Source organism: Elephantulus edwardii, unplaced genomic scaffold (assembly GCF_000299155.1).
Source record: "Elephantulus edwardii isolate Elephantulus edwardi_28Jun2011 unplaced genomic scaffold, EleEdw1.0 scaffold00376, whole genome shotgun sequence".
Lineage (NCBI taxonomy): Eukaryota > Metazoa > Chordata > Mammalia > Macroscelidea > Macroscelididae > Elephantulus > Elephantulus edwardii.
In genome coordinates this window covers 223,151-242,014 of record NW_006400126.1, presented here as the reverse complement: position 1 = coordinate 242,014, position 18,864 = coordinate 223,151, and the positions used below count along the sequence as shown (strand labels likewise).

At 43.9% G+C, this 18,864-nt stretch overlaps 1 protein-coding gene across 1 annotated transcript in view; it reads right to left on the bottom strand.

The window, feature by feature from the left end:
* ADCY1 (adenylate cyclase 1 (brain)) overlaps positions 1–18,864 on the bottom strand; it is a 461,486-nt gene that overhangs the window by 418,306 nt on the left and 24,316 nt on the right. The window contains exon 2 of the mRNA XM_006902175.1: positions 5,197–5,346. Coding sequence (XP_006902237.1) covers positions 5,197–5,346 — 150 coding nt within the window. The remainder of the gene's footprint in view (positions 1–5,196; positions 5,347–18,864) is intronic.

Genomic DNA, 18,864 nt, shown 5'->3' with positions numbered 1-18,864 from the left:
TGTTAAAGAGGCTGTTGTTTCCCTGATTTCATCTCCTTGTCCAAAATCAGTTTATCATAGGAAAATTAGCTGATTTCTGGGTTCTCAGTTCTATTCCATTGATCTATGTGTCTGTCACTATACCAGTACCACACTGTCTTGACCACCTGGCTGTGTAGTATGATTTGAGATCAGGGATTGTGATGCCTCCTATCTTATTTCTCTTTTTTTAGGAGTGCTTTACTTATGTGAAGTCTTTTTCCATTCCAGATAAAATTGGAAATTGCCTTTTCCTTCTCACTGAAGAATGAAATTGGTATTTGTATTGCGATTGTATTGAATTTGTAGATTGTCTCTGGTAGACTTTTTATTTTCACAGTATTGAATCTTCCTACATAAGCATCATATATTCTTCTATTTCTCCAGGTCTCTCTTTGTTTCTTGTATTGTAATGTTTTGTAATTTTCTATGTACAGTTCTTTTGTGACTCTAGCTAGATTTGCTCTCAAGTATTTTACCTACAACAAGGAGAAAACAAAATAGATGAATGGGACCTTCTAAGTAGCAAATCCCTAAGCACAAAAAATCTTCTCCAACAGGGTAAATAGGAATGTCAAAGACTGGGAAAAAATATTTGGCAATGGCATATCTGATAAGATATTAATATTTAAAATATGTAGAATATTCCAGCACCTCAACAAGGAAAATGTAAATAACCCAATCTCAAAATGGGCACAGGATATGAATAGACACTTCACCAAAGACATTCAGATGGCAACCAAACACATGAAGAAATGTTCAAAATCCCTAGTATAGACAGATGCAAATTAAAACAACTATACTCACTCCAGCAACAATAGCAAGTTCAACAGAGCAGCAAACAATAAATGCTGGCAAGGTTGTGAAAAGATTGAAACCCTTATTCACTGCTGGTGGAAGTGTAAAATGGTTTAACCACTATGGAAGGTGAATTGGCAGTTCCTCAAAAAGTCAGAACTAGAAATACTGTTTGACCTAGCAATATCACTACTGGGAATATGTCCTAAAGAAACCAGAAATGCCACCCAAACAGATACATGCACACCCATGTTTATTGCTGCATTATTCACAATAACAAAGAGATGGAAGCTACCCAAGTGCCCATCAACAAATGGATAGAAAAACTATAGTATATTCATACAGTGGAATACTACACAGCACTGAAAAACAATGAACTTGTAAAACATTATTCAACATGAGTGACCCTGGAGGACATTATACTGAATGACATATCTTAGTCACAAAAGGACATATACTGCATAGCACCACTGTTGTAAAGCAGGACTAACATGGGGGCTTGGGAGGAGAATAGGATAAGAATGGATAGATAATGAACACTGTATTGGAACAGATTAAAGAAAGAACAGCTTAAAAGCAATATATGATAAAGCATTATATGTATAACAACAGTCCAGGATAAGAGGTACATTACAAAGAGGACTGTGGGAGGGAGATAACTGTGAAACAATAAATGAATATTTTTAAAAAGAAAGTCAACTAAGGGAGAGGGACAAGCAGGGGAGGGGGAAATGTGCAACAATGAATAAATGAAAAATTCAACTTTTCTGTAAACTTTCATTAAAATCACAATTAAAATTAAAAAAATTATTTAAAAAATAATCTCTCTGTTCTATGGCTACCTTGAGAGTATAGAGGGAAGAATCAGGAAGGTAGAGAGTTAGTCTAATATAGAGAGTTATTCTAACATACCCGCTTATAAAAACATCAGGAAAGGTTTGCTCTTTGAAAAGTTCTATAGAGAGATCATGCTGAACTATGCTTGCATGGAGAAGGAAGGAAACTAGAGGTTTTTATTTTGGTGGGTTTTTTAAAAATTTTTATTTTATATTGGTTTGTTTGCAAAGTTCATATACATTGTACTTCACACTATTCTTCATTTACATTGTGCTTCATACAGTCATTCCCATTCATTATGTCTTACAAAATTAATCATCAGTAGACTATGCCTACCACCATCCTGTCTTTTCAGGTCCCTGCCGGATCTTTCCCATTTTCTACACTCCCTCACTCCACTCACCAAATTTTGCAACTCTGTGACATCACCCTTACCTATACTGGAGTGTTTTATTAGAGTTTCTGCTTTCCTTTAAAATCACTATGGGCAATCAAAGGATGCTTAGTACCAAACAGTATAAAAGAGGAGGGTGATGGTTCCTAGCAGGTGCAACAGTGTTCACACACATCATAGGCTGCAATAATGGTGACTAAATGAACAGGATGCTTTCTTCATGCTGGGGTCTGGGTGAGGTGTCAATGCTTATATAAATATCCAAGCTTAATGACAGCCTGAGAAGCAAGGTACAGACACAAATGAAACTCCATCCTACATTTGTCAAAATATCATTGATCTAGATAGGAACCTTAAGAGGTAGTGAATTTATGCCAACAAAGGTGGAACAACTCAGAAAAAGGCAAGAACAGTTGTGCAACTGGAAGAATGTAGTCAGTATTGTTAAAATATACATGCAGAAACTACTGATCTGGTTATGTTTTATTACGTGTATCCTTAATAACAACAAAATAAATGGAATATAGAGGAAAGGAAGAGAAGTAATCTATCAACCTGAAGGAGCAAAGTCTTGGCAGCAATGAGGCTGTGTAACATTACCTAATACGGGGAGCATGTGGGATGACAGATGTGTTCTATATCACATTCCCCACCCTTCCCTGTCCTCGGACAAGCCTGACTCTGGCAGTGGCAGTGGAAGGGATGTGCATGGCAGAGGTGTCTGCTTCAACAAAGAAGTCCCTTCCCGTTCATCTCTACCAACCCTAGCTGGTCAGTGGTAGTTAAAATCAACAGGCTGTCCTGGGGAAGACACATCCTTTGGGAAAGAGATTTTCTAGGTTTCTCAAGAGGATCACCTCTCTGTGAGCTGAAGCACAATTCTCTACTTGCTTCAAAGAACTTTCAACTAAAGCATCACTGGGCTAAATAGTTGTACCTATGGAAAGAGAAAAGAAAAATGCACATCAAACTTCTAATCTGCCTCCTTCTACACTCTTATCTGCAATTCTTCATCGCATCAACCTATAGCACATATCTGATCACACCTTCAGGAAAATGAGCTGTCAGAGGCTCCATTACCTTCACACCTGAGGTCACACGCTTCAGCGTGCAGAGACACTTTTACACAATGCCCCTAGGAATCTGCTCTACTTCTTTCTCTACTATTAGAATTGTACCTCTTTTCAATGGCAGCCACAACAAACTCATTCACTTCCCACCATCTGCCAGGTTCCATCCTGGTCAGCATCTCTTCTCAGCTTCTTCTCTGTCAGCTGGTCCACCTTCCCAGGCTCCACCACCCAGTCCTGCAATTCCACTAAGATCCTACAGAAGCTGATGAGGCAAACTTGCCTGTTTCTAGTGGTTACTTCTTTTCTGTCCAGCCAGCTGCCTTTTCATCCCTTGGAATCTTCTACACAGAAGCCAGAGGTCTGTCCACACAACACTGCCATCCTCAGGACTGAGCCATTCTACCCAGTACCCTACCTTCAGAGGCAGTGCACATCCATTTGGCACCGCCTCCTCATAAGTGGGACACAACCTCCAGGCTCCCACTCCTCATAAGTGGGACATGTTCACACAACCCTGCTGGCTCAGGACTGAGAAACATCTAACCAGAACCCCCTTTTACACACACACACACACACACACACACACACACACACACCCTGCAGAACCAAGAAGCATCCACCTGGCAACTCTTCACAAAACCCCAGGGTATATCTGCCTGAGACCCCTCCTCAGGACAGGGAGCAAGTTCACACTGCCGGCAAGAGTCAAAGGAGACTGGAATTGAAGTCAGTCCTCTCCAATCTGTGTCTGTCTCCCCATAATGCTTGTATTCTTGACAGTGGAAGATGGCATAATTCCCTCAGCAGGTCCTATTCAAGCAGGCTTATTCAAAGTAGGAAATGGTGTGGTTCGTGGCCAGTGCTTTTACCATCACCACTGCTGCTGCTGCTACCTGGTTACGTAGAAAGTTCTATGAAATTGGTCACCAAGTATGAAACGAGGGCCAGGTCTGCTGGAGGAACAAGACCTCACCTGTAAGGGTCTGTCAGGTTGAATTATGTCTGCCAAAAATATGTTCTAATTTGACTGAGCCTGGAGTCTCAGCAGTTTGGTATTTATGTAATTTTATGATCACCCCAATGAGGTGATCAAATATGATCAGATGTAAGGAGATTAGGGCAGGATTTATGATCCTTATGCACATCATACCTTGATCCAATGCAAGGATTATTTGACCTGGGGTGTAGTCTATTTTTATCTTTATAATAGATACAAAGAGAGGAGAGGATGGGAAAGCCCAGAGAAAGAAATGTCAGAACCACAAAAGCAGAGCTCTGTGAACCCTACGGAAAATGGAAAACAAGACAGGGAGATCTCCAAGGGATATTGTGTATTGAAAGATAATGAGAGCTTTCACCCAGAGCCAACAGAGAGAAAGCCTTCCTCTAGAGCCAATGCCCTAAATTCAGACTTCTAGCCTCATTTGTGAGTGAATAAATTTCAACCTGTTAAAGGCATGCACTTGTGATATTTTGTTACAGCAGTATCAGATTACAAAGTCAGAGTGTCTCCTACCAGCCATCAGACAAGAAATAGTCTTGTCTTCCAGGCATCACTAGAACACAGTCTCCCCACATGCCACCTCACAGCACAAAAGACATGCCCCATCATTCACCAGCTGCGGAAGGGGCTGACTCCTCACAATGAGCAAATCTTGAGACTACATAATTCTCACCTTCCTCTTACCAACTCATCTGGCTCTGACAAATGCTCATGGATCTCATTACAGCTCCCCACATGCTTCCTCATGCATTAAGGGCCTTAGCCCCAGTTGACCAGTAAAGAAACAATGAAGATCTGTGAGGACAAACAACTTGCCATGAGAGGCCAGAGGGGGCAGTATCTCTGCAGCTGGGTGCATAGCCCACAGCTCACAGTTCTGCAGCTCACCTGGCAAAGGCAGCACACAGCCTGCAAAGAGGGTGTGCTGGCCAGGGGAATGGCAAAGTGCGCCAGCGGAGCCCTGAAACCACCAGGTCCACCCAGGGAGTCAGGGGCCACGGATCTGTGCCTCCATATTCCCACAGGAGAGCCCATCACTGGGGAGCAAGTAGATTCCAACCCAGAGCACCGACCTGCTTCTCGTTCTCATCCTCCAGCCTCAGCCTGTCCTCGATGCAGTCACGGGCCTGCAGGAAGGTCTTCCTCTGGGAGCGCTCAGTCAAGATCCTCACAAAGGCCCCATACATGTTCACGCTGACAAAGAGCAGAGCATTGGCCCCGAGCTGGAGGGAGAGAAGGTGCAAACACAATGTGAAAGTAGATGGCTAATGGCATGAAGAACAGCACAAGTCCAATGAGAGTCCCAGCTGCACGAGACACAAGCCTGCTCCACACAACCTACCCTCAAAGAAAAGGCTCCAGCCTCTAGTCCGGGCTGGCTGCTCAGGCAAGAACAGGTAACAGAACTAGATTGACTAAAGTACACAAAGGTGAAAAGAGTTGTTTGCATCAATGTTAAGTGCGAGGCTTTGGAAATAGTGAAAGTAGGTTTCAAAAAACCCCACGAAGGATAGAGATTGGGGTGTAAGGAGAACACTTGAGGAAAAGCTTCAAGTCTAGAAGGTTTATCTTTACATTTTCCTTTCCCTCTCAAGAGAAAGATATGGGATTGGCTAAGGAAGGTATGGAAAGCTGTTCCAAGAGTTCCCATATTCTAGAGCTTGAGCCTGTTGTGAGACCACACTGGTTCAGAGTACAGAGTGGTTCCAGTTATAATACTAGATAAGGTTCATGTTATCCAGATCACCTGGATTTCCCTAAACCTCACTGTGGGCCACAGAACTTGTAATGTGTATCTTTACAAAAAAACATACCCTTCCAAGAAGGTCCCAGGCTGGATTTCACCTGTAGAGGACAGAACCAAGACAAGGATCCAGACACTGGCTGTCAGCTCTGTCCCAGGTACTGCCTGAGTTTCCCATGTGATTGCTTACTTTACCTTAGGAATCCCTGGCTCAGAACTGAACAGAAGACCCTCCCGTAAGCTTTGGAAGATTTGCCATGCACCACAGAATGCATAAGGATGGGCATGAAGATGCTACCTCCTTTGGATGATTACGATTTTAAACCTACTTATAAGGCAGTGGCCCCTTGGCTAGATGCAGGATCAGAGAAATGACAGCTTATTAAACCAGGGCATTTCTACAAACACCACCAGGATTCTTACACTGAGAATCAGAAGCACCTCAAAACGCAACTGCACATGACACAGATGACCAATGACACAGCAATGCAACAAAGAAATGGGGAAAGTAAAGAAAGGAGCCAGGAAAAAAAGATGCAGCCCACCACTCAGAAGTCCTGCATAGTACAGAAGGTGACCCAGTAGACATGGCTGTGGCCCAAGTGGGGAAATGCAACACCTGGTCCTCTCGAATGCGGGCCTAGGAAAGTGGGAGTGTGCACACAAGGCAATCAGGGAGATGAGAAACTCAGAGCGAGGAGAGATGTGAGTACTCAGGTGAAGACTTCTGTCATTGTTGGACTTGAGGTCCTAGAGCAGCCACAGAGATTCCCTTGAGGGAGCTAAATATCCAGATCTATCAATGGGACATCTGCTTTTTTTGAGTTTTCGGGAGGGGGGGTAGTGGAGTGTGTGGTAAAAAAAGATAAGGGAAACTACCACTTTCTCAACCTGTGAGTGTTACCTCTGCAGCTCTCCATATAGCCAAAGTGGGGACCACATCTTTGATGTCACATACACATGCACACCAGATACCTATCTTGCCTCTGAGGATGTTTCTGGAAAGGCTTTGTAGCGAGCATCCTCCTGCAGCACAGGACCCAGCAGGAGCCAGATCTGCAGAAGTGCAGCTCTGCCCACATCACACAGCACTTTCAAACTCCCTCCCAACTAGGCCTCTGAGCTCTCTGAACAAGGCTGAGTTGACAGACACCTTTGCAGCATCTCCTATGACTGGGGCATGCTGTGTATACAGACAATGGTTTCTAAACTAACCAATCAGCTGCTCGAATCTTACAATCACTGCAGACTAATATATTCATCTCGGCATTTTTTTTTATAGGGGGTGGGCAACTAGCATGCATAGAAGGAAAAGGTGCAGATTTGTTAGGTGCTCTAAGTTGAATATGACTTGTAGTGACCCAGTGACCAATAGGTCTGAAAACTGCCCTATCCTGTGCCATCCTCACAATTTCTGACACCCTCAAGCCCATTGCTTCAGTCACTGTGTCAATCCATGCTATTGAGGATCTTTCTCCCTTTTGCTATCCTTCCACATTTCCAAGCATGATGGCCCTTTCCAAGGACAATATGCTTTTTCTAACAATATGCCCCAAGTATCTGAGACAAAATGTTGTCATCTTTGCCTACAGGAGATTATACTTGCACTTTCTCCAAGACATATCTGTTTGTTCTTTTGGCAGTCCATGGGATATTCAGCACTCTTCTCCAACACAACTCAAAGCATTAATACTCCTTTTGTCATCCTTATTCATTAACCAGCTTTCAGGTGCATAGTAAACAACTGAAAAGACTATGGCCTGCATGAGGCACACCTTCATCTTCAAACTGACATCATTGCTACTCAGTAATTTGGACAGGTCCCTAACTGCAGACTATCTCAATTCAGTTCTTCTGATCTCCTTACTAGCTGATACATAGGATGTAGACGGTGGATCCAAGTAAGATGAAATTATTTACCATTTCAATCTTTTCTCCATCTATCATGATGTTATCTATCAGTATAGTGGTGAGAAATTTTGTTTTCTTGATGTTGAGGTGTAATCCATATTGAAGGCTGCAGTCCTCGATCTTCTGCAACAAATACTTCAAGTCCTCCTCACTTTCAGCAAGTACTGGTGTGACATCTGCCTAACACAGGTTGTTGCTGAGTCTATCTCTGATCCTATTATCACATTTTTCTTCATAGAGTCCAGCTTCTCGAATGGTTTGGTCAACATAGAGACTGAACTGGTATGGAGAAAGGCTATAACCCTGATACACAATTTTCCTGATTTATGTCATGCCATTTCCTTGTTCTGTTCAGATAACAGCTTCTTGGTCTAGGTCTAGGTTTTTCATGAGCAAAGTTATATATTCTGGAACTCTAGTTCTTCTCAATGTTAGACATAATTTGTTATTATCCACACAGTCAAATATTTTTCATAGTCAATAAAGCAAAAAAAAAAAAAAAACATTCTTCTGGTAGTCTCTCCTTTTAGCCAGGATCCATCTGACATCAGTAATGATATCTCTGGTGCCACAGCCTCTTCTAAACCTACCTTGAACCTCTGGCAGTTCTCTGTCAATGTACTAATCTAGCTGGTTTTTTATGATCATCAGCAGTACTTTGTTTGCACATGATTTTAATGATACTGTTCAATAATTTGCAATTCACATGGCACAGCAGAATCAAATAGGAAGGATATGCTTCTCATCCCCACAGACACAGAATCCTGCACTTCAACCACCACCTCAAATGCTTCTGAGGAGTGGATGTTCTGAGACAAAGAGGAAAGAGATGGATGCAGACCAGGTGCTGCTACCACCCCTTCAGGGACTCTGGCTGGTGTATAGCTGCTTCATGCATGAACCCTCACATGGGGCTGTGGCAACCTGCTGCCCCTGAGACACCCTGCACAATGTGCAATTAAGCAGAAGACACCAGGGGTTTCCCAGAAAGGCCTAGAGAAGACTATTACTCAACAGAGACATGAGGACCCACCCTGAAAAGGAAGGACAAGTGGCCCCCTTATACACCTGTCCTCACTCTGTGATATCTCCAACTGGAGGCTTTAAAATGTAGCCAGAGCCTGCCCAGCAGCCTGAACTGAGAAGACAGCCTCCTCCACATGCCTCCAATAGAGTCCTATATTTCCCTGTGCTGGGACAGGGGCCCACAGGGCCAGATTTGGCACAGCATTTACAGAGGCCTCACTCAGCCTTGGGGTCCAGGTTGGGGATGGAGGAAGGGGTGTCTCAGTGATGTAACCCAAGTTGAGATGTGGAGACAGGGGACGAAGGCATTGCTGGAGGGTGGGGTGGCATGACCAGGCAATAGAGCCTGCATATAGGGATTAGAAGAGTGGGAGGCCATGAGGCTGGGCTGCATTTTAACAAAGATCATCCAAACAGCAAGGTGGGGCCCCATTAAGGAAGATGTTGACCCCATTCCACACGCTTATAACAGAATATCTCTCCCTAACACAAGCAAGGATGCTTTCCCACAGGGAAACTGAAGCTGATAGCTTTCACCAACAAAACTATCCTGAGCTGCAAATATCTAGAAAGAATGAGACATAGACACTAAAGTTGAAGTCAGGCTGGTGTTCCTACAGTTGAGGGTGCTTTCTTCCTTCGGAGATGCACACATTGCTGATGGGCCTCAGTGGTCCCACACATATTCCCTGAGAGTGCAGAAGAGGTCCAGAGCCTGTGCCAGGCTTCCTGCACACCTGTCTCCCTCATTCAACCCACCCCATCTCACCCCCAGCAACCAGACATTGTCGCTGAGAAGCCTCACTGTGACCTGAGCCAGAGACAGCAGGAGGTGCTTGCAGGAGAGATGGAGGAAGGGAGGGGGAGAACCAAGGTACATCAAGGCTAGCAAAAGCCGGGGTGGTGGGGCCCAGGTGGGTGAGACTGGGCCTCCCCACCCAACCACTGCTAACTGTACCCCAGCTGCATAATATCTGAAGAGTTAGCCCAGGTAAGTGCATGGCCTAGAAAAGATGCTTGTCCATCTTACCGCCACCAGGTGTTCTGCCCCTCCAACACCAGACAGTCTCTGCATCTCTCTCTTGTGACCTGGTTCCACTGCTCTGGAGGCATGACTGCCCTCTTCACTGTTCCTACTCCCACTTTCTGGCCACAGTTTTGTTGCTTTCTGACGCTGGTCACACTTCCAGTCACTACCCACTGGGGGTGACAGTAAGTTCTCTCCTACCCTCTGTGAGCACAGAGCAGTTCCTTCCCATAAGCCCTCTGGGCCCAATCCTGACCTCTCTCTCTTAACAAACTTTCACAGGAAGCACACCCCCAGCTGGGCTTCATAGACTCTGTGTCAATACAGTCCTTACAGGACCCATCAAAAGTTATAGCCACAGTTGTCTCACTTCACATGGGAACTGAAGAATGTGCACAATACACACCTTATGACCTCACCCCTGACCTACACTGTGAGCCACCTTGTATTCTACCCCTTGTAGTCTGACCTTTCAGGACAGCACACACCAACCTCTCCACCCTGACTTCTTTCTCTCTCTCCTCTCCTGCTTAAACCTCAGGGTCCTGGATTGAAAGCATCCAGGCTACACACCCACTCTGCTGAATGTGCTCAGTAAAGCCAGGAGCATGGTCACAACAACCCAGGCACCATCAGCAGAGAAATCCCTGGAGCCTCAGGAGGGGCCTGGCCATCTGCTTTCCGAGGACTTGAAGACCTGAGAATCTGAAGGGCACAGTGAGGCTCTGCAGCAACAAGAACACCAGAGTCAAAGTCAACTCAGTGGGCATGGGCTTCACTTCTGTTTGGTTTGCAGCATCAAAGCCTTAGAAAGCAAGATATAGAGATACTACCTCATTGCCCCTGTGAGGTTGTTTTGCTTCCTGTCTCTCATTGCAGTGGTCTGCATACCCTGCATCATGGAGCAGACACAGTGCTACTCCAGCAAGGCTTGCACAGCAAATATGCCCTGGAGTCAGCAGCTGTGCAGAATCACTTTTAACAGCAGGGCCACATGAGATTGCAGTAAGTAGATGCAGCATCTTCCATGTAACTGTGACCTCACAATCATATTTTGGGCAATATCTAGTATCTTGTCACTTTTTGTGCCAGTTCAATTTATTTTCTTTGAAAATTACCTCTGCTGGCATTTTTATTATGACATAAACATTCCAAAGCAAGGGCCCCGGCTGCTCAAGTGTTAACACCGTTCTCATATAGCCAGACCCATGCCCAGGGAGTTGCAAGCACTGGAGATAGAACTGCATGCCTATATTTCTGCTACTTCAAGGTGGGAGCTCATTGTTAACTGCATGGTTCTTTCACACTCCTAACCCTAAGCATTGACCCAAAAGTCCTTACTCTCCCCCATCTCTGTGTGCTTTTCTGCACTGCTGTGTAAGCCATGCCTTTCACCCTAGCCCTGCATGCCCTGCTGCCAGCCCGGGCACATCTTCCAGGCCTCCTAGGTGGCACCATTTTCACAGGTGAGATTAGAGCTCACCGAGCTGCCCCGAAACTTTGCCCATACTCTAAAGAACACCTAAGAGATTGCTGATAATTGGGATGGGGTCTCCTGTCCTTGCAGCCTGACTCAGAACAACAGCCTCTCAGCCAGCACATGGCAGACATACCCACCAACAGATATGCACATGATCTTGACACCTGCTGATCCAGGCAAGGGCCTGCAGAGTGTGCTGCTCCACAGGGAGCAGGGATGAGGGGCCCAGCCACAAGCATTGGCTGAATGAAAAGCAAGCTTAGCACATAGTGAACAGGATGTAGAAGGAGGCTGAGCCACATCCAAGAGACATAATGTTAAATGAGCCAGGAAGGATGGTAAGGATAGGAGATCAGAAGCAAAGGACCAGGTGGGCTATGCTGAAGGTCACTGGGCTGTGGTGTCATTCTCATAGGAAAGAAGAACTCCACGGGCCATGTCCACATTGCTCATAGGATTTGCAAGGCTCAGGAGCAAGGCCTCCCACAACAACCAATCAAGACAAAGCTGGGGGTTCACCCAGGAGGGTGGCAGCTCATCCCAGACACATGACCCCAGCAGGCTCAGATTCTAAAATCCAAACACTGTAGTTAGTGGGTGTGTCCACTGAGCATTTGGCCACTGGTGGGCTATGTGGGTTATACATCTCCCCCAACACAAGAACGAGGGGCTATCATAGAAGACAGATGGAGCATATGAGATATAGGCCTTTGTTCCTGCCAGGGCAGTAGATGTCAAAGCCTACAGCATGACCCACAGAAGCCTAAGGTGGCCTTGGATGGAGAGAACCCATAGCTAAGAGACAGGCAAGAGGTGGATGTCTAGGGTGGCTGTTTAGATATCAGAAAAGTCCTTCTATGGAAAGTTATGGCCTTTCAGAAATGCCTTTCCATACTTCCAAGCACAAAGGATGACAGCTGACTTGTGGCTGTAGCCAGGAAGGAGAGATATGATCTCACACGATGGGAAGGTAAAGCCTTGGAGGAGAGCAATAATGTCTCTGAGGACAGAGATCGGGGCACTGAAGAAACTGTGACATACTTCCATGAGCTGAGAGTCAGGGTGAGGGCAGGTCAGCAGGAGACAAAGGAAAACAGGAGCAGGACTTCTGGGAGAGCAAGTGGAGTAGACTCCCAAGGTGTACTGGGACAGGACTCTGCAGAGGGTCAAGCCAGAGGCATAGATAGCTTCAGGTTATCACACAGGACACACTGATACCTAACATTTAAGCCTGCTGCAGAAGGACCTGGCCTGGATCACACCCACCTTCTCAGGAAGGCAAGAGGAGATTCCAGAAGATGGAGAGTGAGGCGGGGGTGGGTGGTGGGGGAACACTCCCAAAACACTCTTTTGAAATTTCCTAATAATTTTAGCTTCCTTTGTCAAATATTACCTTGTGGATCACCATGGGATTAGATTACAAACACGAGAAAGGACAGAATGGAACAGGCATAGAATGGTTGTATTTCAGTTTGTCATTATCACATGACAGCCAGTTCTCAGTATCCATTCTTCTAGAAACCTTGGGACACTCCCCTCCCAGGGGATGAAGGAGGCAGTTACAGCAATTTCAACAGGAAGCAGGAGAGGGCAGCAAACTTTGAGAAGTGGCTGGTGTGTTCCTCCACCACATTGCAGATACCTTCCCAAGGTTCACTGGGGCTTGCTGCACTGCTCTCAGGCCCTTATGGGAATTTAGAAATGATTCTCCTTACTCAAGAGATTAACGGCTGAACTCCTAATTTTTACTGGTAACAATTCTGTTTACTCCATAAAGACTACTTTTACTCATTATTGTTGTTGTTTACCATCAAGTAGGAACTGACCATAACAGACCTTCCAACAGGCTTTCAGAGGTGGTTCATTGCAAAGGAGAAGACTGCCTATATTTCTCCCCCAGAGCATCCGGAGAATTCAAACTGCATGCCTACGAGTTAGCAGCACAGCTCCTTTCACCATTAAGCCACCAGCTCTCCCTACATTTGCTCACAGTTAGACTCAGTTGAATAGTATCACAAAACAAAGTCAACACTCAACTTGGCACTTAGGTCATCTCCATTCAAAGAGGACAGGCTCAACAAATGAAATCAAAGGGCCCAGGTCCCTAAAACTGAAAGTTGTCTCCATCAGGAAGCACACATCGATGAGAGTTCATTTAAAAAAGAATTATTAAGGGAGAACGGATGCTTCAAGAAAACCCGGAGGGAAAATATTTTTTAAAAAACCAAACATGTTTTTAAAATAAGAAAATTCAGAGGATGCCAGAGTCTCTCCCTTCTGCCAAAAGTCATCTTATTCCACATCTGGGACCCAACCAGGCCCCATCCTGCTGAGAACCTGAATTATTAAAAAGCTGGGTCATGTCCATATCAGTCTCATCTTCCCAGACCTGAGGTTTCTCACACATCGAGTGTATCTTCTAAAATGGCCACCAAAGTCAGTTCCACCTGACTCAAGAGCCTCAATCTTCCTGATGAAGCTTTCAGAACTCACAGACAGTATGCCTTTGAATGCAAAATCCCCTTGTTGCCCAGTACAAGATGGTTGTGATGTGACCACTGCTAATTATGTAGTAAATGTATAGCTGCTACTATTCATGTAAAGATGGCTTAAGGGCCAGGCATTCACTGATAGTGAGTAAATTCATGGAATCAATTGCACATTAAGCTTGATGAAGCACATCCCCAGATCAGCCTCATTACCAGTCATCCTAGTCTTCCATTTCTGTTGTTGCTAGGTGCCAACTCATAGGGACCCTATAGACAACAGATCTAACTCTGCCCTATCCTATGCCATCCTCATCATCTCTGACACATTTGAGCCCATTGCTGGCTGTAGTCACTGTGTCTATCTTGTTAAGGGTCTTCCTCTCTTTTGCTGACCCTCTACCTTTTCAAGCATGATGTGGCTTTCCAAGGAATAGCCTCTCTTAACAACATGTCCTAAGTATCTAAGATGAAGCTTCTACCATTCTTACCTCTAAGGAGTACTGTGGTTTCACTTTTTCCAAGACATTTTTATGTTTGTTCTTTTATCAGTCTATGTAATATTTGGTACTCATGCCCAACACTGCAATTCAAAGGCATCAATTCTTCTTCTGTAGTATTCTCAAATTCCCTAACGTAATGTTTATTTGCTTTTTACTGATTATATGGTAGCTCAAGGCAAGAAGGTACATCCACATCCAGCAACACATTAACTAACTACCCAGTCAGAGTTCCTTTACAAGGAAGAGCTTTACAATGAAAAGCATGTCTGGATAATGAATAGTTGAAAGACTAAAGGGAACTCTTAGAAATGTAAAATATAACAGAAGCTGAAATTTCAATAAAGGGACAGGTACATGCAGTAAAAGAAATCTGCTTATAAGTAGAACAAACAGCAAAAGCAAATATGTAAAAATGTAAGTATGAGGGATATTATAGCTAGATGGATCTTAGCTGAAAGCAGAAAACTTCAAAGGAATGTCTGTGTTTTATTAACTATGCAAAGACATTTTACTGTCTGGATTACAATAAAGTGTGCCTAACTCTGGAGAAGACTGGGAATCCCAGACCACTTGGGATTTTGCAAAACCTATACTTGGACCAGGAGGCAGTCTTCAGAACAGAGCATGGAAACACTTCATGGTTCAAAATTGGGAAGTGTATGCACCAGGGATGTATCCTATCTCCATACCTCTTCAATCTATATGCAAATTAGATGATCCAGGAGGCTGGGCTCTGTGAGGAGGAATGTGGTATCAGGATTGGAGGAAAGCTCATAAACAACCCGCATTATGCAGATGACACAACTCTGCTTGCTGAAACTGAGGAGAACCTGAAATGCTTGCTGCAGAAGGTCAAGGACTGCAGCCTTCAATACGGATTGAAGCTCAACATCAAGAAAATAAAGATTCTCACCACTGGGTCGATTGGCAGCATCATGATAAACGGTGAAGAGATTGACAATGTTAACAGCTTTAGTTTGCTTGGCTCCACAATCAACACTCTGGGTACCAGCAGCCAGGAAATCAAAAGGTGAATTGCACTAGGAAAGTCTGAAGAGCAATAATGTCAGTCTGAAGGCTAAGGTGCACCTGACCCAGGCAGTCTTGGCAATAATTTGCTATGAATCAGAAAGCTGGACAATGACTAAGAATGATAGGAAGAGAATTGATGCCTTTGAGTTTTGGTGCTGGAGAAGAGTTCATCCTAGAGAGGGTAAAAGCAGGTTGCACCTTAGAGGCAAGGATTCTGAGGCTTCATCTGACATATTTTAGGCATGTTGCAAGGAGGGATCAGTTCATGGTGAAGGGCATCATGCTTGGAAGGGTGAAGGGACAGCATAAGAGGGAAGACCCTGGATGAGATGGATTGACTCAGTAAGGTAATGAGTAGGTGTTCAAAGACAATAAGGTTGGCTGAGGATAGAGCAGGTTTCAGAGCCATTTTACATAGGGTAGCTATGAGTTGCAAGTGACTAGACGGAACATAACAACAAACAACAATTGGAAAACCAATCAAGAGGTCAAACATCTAAATAATTGGATTTTACAACAAAAATAGGAAAGAGAGTAGCGAGGAGAGTGCCCTAATTTAGGCCACCTGCACCTTCTGCTCCCACCTGTGCTCCAGCCTCCAGCATCTGTCAGCAGGGAAGAAAGGGTCTCCTGAGCCACCTGTAAATCCCCCACCTCCAGGGACCCCCCAAGTTCCCCCTAATCATCCACTTCCCAGCACCAGAAAACAGAGTGGAGTGTTCTGTAAGCTTCCCAGGCCAATCGCAGAGAGGGTGGCATCCTGCAGGAACCCTGCAAGTCAACTCTGCCCCAGCATATCTGTGCACCTCCAGGGATCAGCCAGCAGAGAGGAGAGAATCTTGCTTGTTAATCTTGAGTCACTTATGCCCCCACTCACCCACCCTCCTCTAGGGAGCATCTAGCAGCTAGGGAAATGCCTTGCAGGCCAACCATGAGGCCATCTCATCTCTAGGGAATAAGAACAACGGGCAGTTAGAGATGTACCTCACCCCCACCCATCTTAGCAACTGCAGAAACCAGCCAGCAACTAGGGAAGCACCCAGTGGGCCACTCATACAACAAGAGGAGAAGTTTGCCACTAGAGGGGCAACCAACCAAGAAGATTGTTGTCGGGAAACTGATCAGGTGCAATACTTAAATTCTACAACTCTATCAACAGTTTCCTAAAGAAAGGAATAGGCAACTTTTTTACACAAACACAACAGAACCAAGAAGAGAAACTCATATAAAGTTAAGGAAGTAGCAGTCACATTTTTCACATTAGGAAAAAAAAATAAGCTTTTTTCTTAAAAAGCGTACTAGACGTGGACCCAATGAACACTCCAGAATAAGAAAGGCAGATGAAGTATACTGACGTGCACGTCCTAGAAAAGGTACAGATGATGGAAGAAAGAGATGGAAACATAAGTAAAGAGTATCAGTGGTCTAGTCTTATGTCTCCCTGATTCTATGTTCCATTTCTTCCATTCTGCTCTTTTGTCCCTCTCACATGTTCATAGCTTCTGTAATGCAATAATAGCCCTCATTCCTTGGCCTATGTTAAACCCAGCTTGAGTTTATAGCAGTTTTCAATGTACTGTTCCATCTTAAATAATCTTCAGCAAGATTTTACTTGCATGTGATATTAATGGTATCAGAAATTCCAATAATTCAATAATTTCCACATTCTGGTGGATCACCATTTTGGGGAATGGAAACAAATATGGATTGCTTTCAGTCATTTTGGCCAGGTATCTGGCTTCCAAATTTCTTAGCATTGATGAGCATGTCCAGGACTGCATTTGTTTGCTGAAATATGTCAATTATTAGTGTATTAATTCCTGGGGCCTTGTCTTTTGCTGATGTCTTCAGTGCAGCTTGAACTTCTTCCTTTAGTACCATTGTTTCTTGATCATATGCTATTTCCTGAAATGGTTCAGTGTTAATCAATTACTTTTGGTACAGTGACTGGATGTTTTCCTTACATCTACTTTAAATGCTTTTGTCCATACAGTCCAATACTGCAAGTCGAGGCGTGGATTTGTTCTCCAGTTCTTTCAGCATCAGAAACTCCATGCTGAGCTTTAACTCTAGCCCCTTTGCACCTTTTATTTGTCTTCTTGAGCTGCCCTTTAAAATCTTCTGTTCATTCCTTTAACTTCAGCAATCCTTCCCCTTTTTCAGCTTTTTCATTCCAATGCAAGTTTCAGCATCTCTTCTAACATATATTTTGATCTATTATTTCTTCTCTAACTTTGTACAGCTGCTGTGATTTTGTAAGCTATGATATCAATACTTTAAATACCAGCAAGATCACCCTGTTGAACTAGTTTCAGCAGAACTTTCAGACTAAGACAGACTAAGAAACAAAACTGTCCATCCACCTTCTGAAATAACAAGCCTTCTAAAACCTTACAGATAATGATGGAACAACACTGTTTGATACAGTGCCAGAAGAGGAATCCCTCCAGGTTGGAAGGTACTCAAATTCAATTGCTTCCTCAAAGTAGACATGAATTGAGAAAAGCTTTCATCCAATGAAGACCCTTGATTTATTGCTGTGGCAAGACTCAAAATGAGGAAAAATGGCCACAAACATTCATATTGTGACATGGTATGAATCTATGGAAATTGAAGTTGTCAAAAATGAGATGGAATGCATAAAGATGGCAATTCTAGGCATTAATGAAAGACTAGTATTGGCCATTATGAATCAGACAAGTATATGAACTACTATGCTGTAAATGATAAAGTTAAGGAGAATGGTGTCACATTTAGCATCCAAAAGAACATGTCAAGATCCACCTTGAAGTGCTTCTGAAAAACAAAAATGAAGAGGGAGGTATAGCACTCCCTGACCTCAAAAGCTACTACACAGAAGTAGTAACCAAAACAGCATGGTACTAGTACAATGACAGGCACATAGCCCAATGGAACAGAATCAAGAAAACAGAAATGGACCCATCTACCTATGCTCAACTGATACTCAACCAGGAAATAAAACTTATCAAGTGGGGAAATGACAACCTCTTCAACAAACTGTGCTGGCAAAACAGGACTGCACCTGTAGAAAGCTGAAAAAGAATCTACATCACACACCATGCACAAAAACCAACTCAAGGTGGATCAGAGACCTGGGAGTAAAGCCCAAAATCGTAAAGTTCCTCACAGACAAACTTGGACCAAGATTTGAAGGGCCTAGTCTATGGTATAAAAAGACTGCAAATAAAGCCAGAGATGCACAATCTGAAGAGGATAAAATTGATGAATTGGACCTTCTAAAGAGTAAATCTCTGTGCTAATCAAAACTTTTTCCCAACAGAGTGAAAAGAATGCCCACTAACTGGGAACAAACATTTGTCAATACCATTTCACACAAGGGTCTCATAACAAAAGTTTACATCCAGGAAGAGTGCAGGCGGTCATTACAAAGACAAAAGAGGAAGAAAAGACCAAAATGGATGTCAGAAGAAACTCTGAAGATTGCACTGGCACGTAGAGAAGCCAAAGCACAAGGAAGAATCCAAGACACTAAAGAGCTGAACAGAAGATT